Source organism: Mus caroli, unplaced genomic scaffold (genome assembly GCF_978045245.1).
Source record: "Mus caroli unplaced genomic scaffold, Mus_caroli_1 scaffold_17, whole genome shotgun sequence".
NCBI classification, from domain to species: Eukaryota; Metazoa; Chordata; class Mammalia; order Rodentia; family Muridae; genus Mus; species Mus caroli.
Window position 1 is genome coordinate 85,687,881 of NW_028227272.1, and position 5,228 is coordinate 85,693,108.

Here is a 5,228-nt window from a genome sequence, read left to right on the forward strand (position 1 = left end):
TTCTTCTTTCTTTCTTTCTTTCTTTCCTTCTTCCTTCCTTCCTTTCTTTTTCTTTTTTACCAAACACAAAGCTCCTTAGTTCTATTGCTCATTCTCTTACTAATGACAGGGATGCTAATAAACACGGTGACTAACAATGAATGGGATATGATCTGGGATCTGTGAAGTATGAGCATTAGTGGTCAAGACTAAAGAGGCACACACCCTCAAGCTTAGGCACAGGTCCAGAAAACCATGCAAGACAGCAGCTGGTTAGCATGTTTTCTAAAAAATTTTGGAAGTCCATATCTCATCTGTGTTCTTTTTAGCTTTTAAGTATTGGTACATAATTTGAAGTTTGATAAATAGCCCACAGGACCTACATGTAAAAGGAAATGATTGTGTGGGCTGGATTTGATGTAGAATTTGATGTGCTCTTGTGGTCCCATCACATTGAAATGGGAAGGGTGAGAGATATGTGAGGATGAAAGGGACCCTAGTACATGCCTGAGATGGTCGTCACAATTTTGTGCCATGATGGGAAAATGTTCTGACTTGATGAATTTGATTACCACTGAGTTTGCCTCCAGTGATTGACTACTTACTCCAGGTTTGACAAGATGTCTGCTTTCAGAAAGATTTTAGGAGGTTCTGATTTGAAAAACAAAACTCTGTTTCTAGTAGTAAACAGACTAAGATATTTACCCCAGTTACCAGGAGCCCAAAGAAAGGCATTTAAAGAATTAGAAGATCCTAAGATAAACTTTTAAAAACATAGAAGTTAGATGTTGGATGCCTGAGAAGTTCCTTGCATCCAAATCATGGAGTGATGCTTTTAAAGAAATTACAATTAAACATACTCTTACAGAAAGGGCACTGGTAATTTCAGCATCTGACACTTAATCCTATTATATTTTCATCAATTGAATTTATCATTCAGTGACAGAAGCCTTGACATTGTTCATTTTAAACACTGATATCACCTGTTTGACCTTTGGTGGATTGCATCACTGTATTTATTCTGAATTGCCAGGAAGTATAGTTATATTAAAAACTCCTGATGACTCTTTCAAGTATTTTATTGTTTCATGGTTTTATGTGGAATTAATGAGAGGGAATGGCAAGAAAAGGGACAACAGAAACAAGATAATCACTAACACAGTTGAGCCCTGGAAGGAGACTTTGCCACAAAGGTCTTGGGAAGGAGATGAGACTGAATGTGAGTTCCTTTATTGTCTCATGACAACAATTCACAAACCTAGAACTGGTGTCTTCCACAAGTCAGAATCAAGTCATGAAGTGCAGGATTCAAGGTTTATCTTTCCTGACCTTTTCCAGTGTTCTAGGAAGACAAAGCAGAAACCCACAGTTTTGTAGCTTGGGAGCTATGGGTGGCAGCCCACAGTCCATGAGCATGTTCAGAGGGCTCCTTGCACTACAGGTACCAAACACATTCCCAAAGCATCCAACTCATGACTGTCCAAGAACATTAAACTAAAAGTTGAATCACTGAAGGTGCTCTGCTACCGGCTGGGAGATAAAATTCTCCTATATAAACAGCAATCCTGCAATGATTCTTCAAGAAAATAATGACCCTTGGAACAGCAGTAGAGTTATCTATAAGCGGGGAGGAGTGGCCAGGAGACATTTTAAAGAAAAAAAATATATAAGAGAAAATTAGAATTTGTTTGTCTTAGATTCAAACCCAGGAACTAGTGTAAGTTCATTGGTGGAGGTGCTATACAGGGCAAATTTTCTCTAGAAAATCTTTCCTCAGTTGTTCCAGGATCCAAAACAGGAAAGAAACTAAAGTTTCTCCATGTGTATGGGTAGAATGCACGCAAATCCTGTGGCATGTGGGGAAGTGATAAACTATTGATCTTATGGATTCTACAAAGTCTTGGTCAGAGTACTGACCCCAGAGAGACTGGTGTGAGCTCTTTTACATTTCTACTTTTGCCTGGGTCTGGGAAGAGTCTTTTTTTTTTTTTTTTTAATCAGCAACTTCCACAGGCCCTAAACTCCAAGGCTTATAGCCATTTGCTGTAGAGTCCCATATAACTAGCAACACCCACAGCTTGCAGCCTGGGTAGGAATGTGGAGAGGGACACCTGACTGGGAGGAACATGGTCCTTGACTTGGAGCACCAACCGAGAAGAAGTGGGAAGAAGCATAAAGCTGAGACATTCTTAACAATAAATAGTGATATTGAAAGGAGCTAGTTCTCTCATCTCAAATACTTTCAGCATTTTCCTTTGCCAGATTTATAAAGGAAAAATATTATTTTCACCCTCTGCAGAAAAGCATGTCAACCCCCCATTCTTGTCTATAGAGGTGATGATCCATTCAGGTCAGGGAATATCCAAATGCTCAAAGAGGAAGGGGGCATCACATCCTGATTTTGTACTATGTGTTGGTTTTTTGAACTTTCCAAGTTTAAGGATTTTGCTATGAGTTTCATTCTAAATTATTAACATTCGTACTCAGATACATTCTCATTTATGATATGTTGTTCTGATAATGGTGACTCACAAAAATATCCTCTTCAATATTCACAAACTCTGGAACTCCCTCTGATAAGAAAGCTGCAACCAAGCATGGACAGGTAGATTGGATAGGATAAGCTCTGAAACCATCCATCACATTGAAATAATGGTTAGTGATATGAGTTGGGAAGGAAACTCTAGATGAATTTGAACTAAGAGGAGACTATGAACCAGTACATTAAATGAAAAATATATCCACAATACCATCCCTTCTGGTGCCATTGATTTTTGTACACTAAATGTCCCTTAATGGCCCCATATTGTTTTGATTTCATTATTCTAAATAATCATTTTTATACATATTTGTTCAAGACTAGAATGATTTTTGTACAATGTCCCAATTTTTTTTGGCTTGCATTTATGTAGCTCTTATAGACTGGACATAATAACCATTGATAATAATGTATTAAAAATTGGAACATTATACTGCAGAGTGTGAATCAATGCTTTGATACTGGAGCCATCTGATATGGCTTCTTGTCAATGCAAGATTTTGCCTTTTATTCAATGACCAATTGAGGATAAAGACTTTGTCATCTCTGAGAGTAATTCCCCTACCCAAACAAGAACACATACACGTCATAGACAGTGAACAGTGGGGGATTTCCTGACCATAATGGCAGAGGCACTAATTAAATAGTCATAGCATTTGTAGCATAAATACATTTCATTGACTCAGACATATAAAAAAATGAGTTCTCCCTTAAATGAAAGATTAAAGGAGTTAGTTAACTGCAATTATATAGAAAATTACTGAGGTCCAGACATGCAGATGAGGGAGCCACATATGGAAACAATGATTGTATAAGAAGCCACACCCATTGCTGAGAGTATATAAAGTTCCTAGGAAAGGAGTGATTTTCAAACTCAGAATCCTCTCTTGTACTCTGCTCAACTTACACCTGCCATCAACATGTCCTACGGCTGCTATTCTGGAAACTTCTCTTCCCGCTCCAGTGGAGATCACCTGAGCTACCCTCACTCCTCTTGTGGCTCTTCCTACCCCAGTCACCTACTCCAGAGCACTCGCTTCTACTCCCCCGGAACCTGCCATCTGGGCTCCTCTCTCCAGAGTGGCTGTCAGCAGAACTGCTTCCAGCCCATCAGATGCCAGACTTCCCATGTGGTACACAGCTCCTGCCAGCGGCCCTGCTACAGCCCCAGAGTCTCCAGTGTCTGCAGTCCCTGCAGAACCACATATGCTGGCTCTCAGAGCTTTGGATCCAGCAGCTGCCACTCTCAGGGTTATGGGTCTAGAAGCTCTTACTCTCTGAACTGTGGGTCCAGTGGCTTTAGACCCCAAGGGGTCTCTTCTCTGGGCTATGGATCCGGATTCTGCCACCCATCCTATGTGCCCTATAGAACCTGTCAGTCTCCTTGCTACAGACCAAGCTGTGGCACTGGATCTGGATTCTAGTGATCTTCTTTGTAACTTCCAGTCTTGTTGACCACTCTCATCCTCCCCTGGATTCCTGGCCTTTGTTGTCTTCCTTGGGCTGGGCAGAGTTGTTCTCTCATTCCCTGATTGCCAATTCTTCACTTTCTCTCTGACCTCAGATATTGGCTGGTGGGTGTCCTTTGAGAACTTTGTAATTAATCTCCTAACTCAAAAATAAAGCCTGCATTGCAAATGAAATTTATAGTGCTGAATTTCTTCCCAAATTATGAATACTAAAATTTCAAGCTAATGAATATACTGACTTGATATTTATCTATGCTTGCTTTTGTGAGTTATTTATTGTATGCTTGCTTTTGTGGTTGTGAAACATGAAATTGATTAGCATTAAATGAGCAACATGCATAGAGATTCAGGTTTTGAAGTTCTATTAAGTTGTGTACTGGATAAATACCTTATATGCCTCAGTTAGTTTTCTTACTTAAGAACATCACCTTTAATCCTAGCACTCGGGAGGCAGAGGCAGGTGGATTTCTGAGTTCGAGGCCAGCCTGGTCTACAAAGTGAGTTCCAGGACAGCCAGGAATACACAGAGAAACCCTGTCTCGAAAAACCAAAACCAAAAAAAAAAAAAAAAAAAAAAAAATCAAGTATAGATTTTATTAATGAAATCCCAGATGGAAAAAAATGAATTGATTTCTATTAGTAGTGGATTCTCAGTTCTATGTCAACTGGTCTACCTATGTTATATAAAACAGCAAAGATAAAATATATTTAGATTTTATGGCTATGGGTTCCCTTGTGCACTGACAATAAATGTTTTCATTGTAATGTCTCTTATGGGCTCATGTCTTGAGTTCCAGTTTAACATAATAATCTCTTTAGGAGCCCATATAACCTTTATTAAGTTTAGACTTATATCAAAGTGATACTCATGAAGTAGTGTGGACTCAGCGGTCTATATTTCCTTGTCTTCCATGCTCTGAATTCTCACCATCTCATACTTACAGCATCACAGGTAAAGCCACTCTGCTCTGGTTCCCTATGTTGGACTTGTAATCCTATGAAATGTTGAGTGCCTGTGAATCTTCCCCATACATTGTTCTGCCAGTTATCTGGAAAAGAAACACAGAGGAAATGAAAATGACTGCATCAATTACGAAGAATAGTACAGATTTTCCAAAATGTTAGGAAAAGAACTGGATATGATTTAGCAATATACTAGAAGTAGAATAATAAACTGATAAAAGACTGTAGAAAAATGTGATACCTACCCACAGTCAAATATTAGCCGTTAACATGATGAG

The 5,228-nt window shown here is 39.1% G+C and overlaps 1 protein-coding gene across 1 annotated transcript; it reads left to right on the top strand.

Annotated features, from left to right (window-relative positions):
- Window positions 1-3,438: 3,438 nt before the first annotated feature.
- LOC110312087 (keratin-associated protein 13-1-like) lies at window positions 3,439-3,942 on the top strand. The gene has a single exon (XM_021185636.1). The coding sequence runs from the start codon at window positions 3,439-3,441 to the stop codon at window positions 3,940-3,942; it is 504 nt and encodes a 167-aa protein (XP_021041295.1).
- The last annotated feature ends 1,286 nt before the right edge of the window (window positions 3,943-5,228 follow it).

Bases quoted from the DNA above. Each gene is read 5' to 3' on its own strand.
- LOC110312087 (XM_021185636.1), top strand. From the start codon at position 3,439: ATGTCCTACGGCTGCTATTCTGGAAACTTCTCTTCCCGCTCCAGTGGA.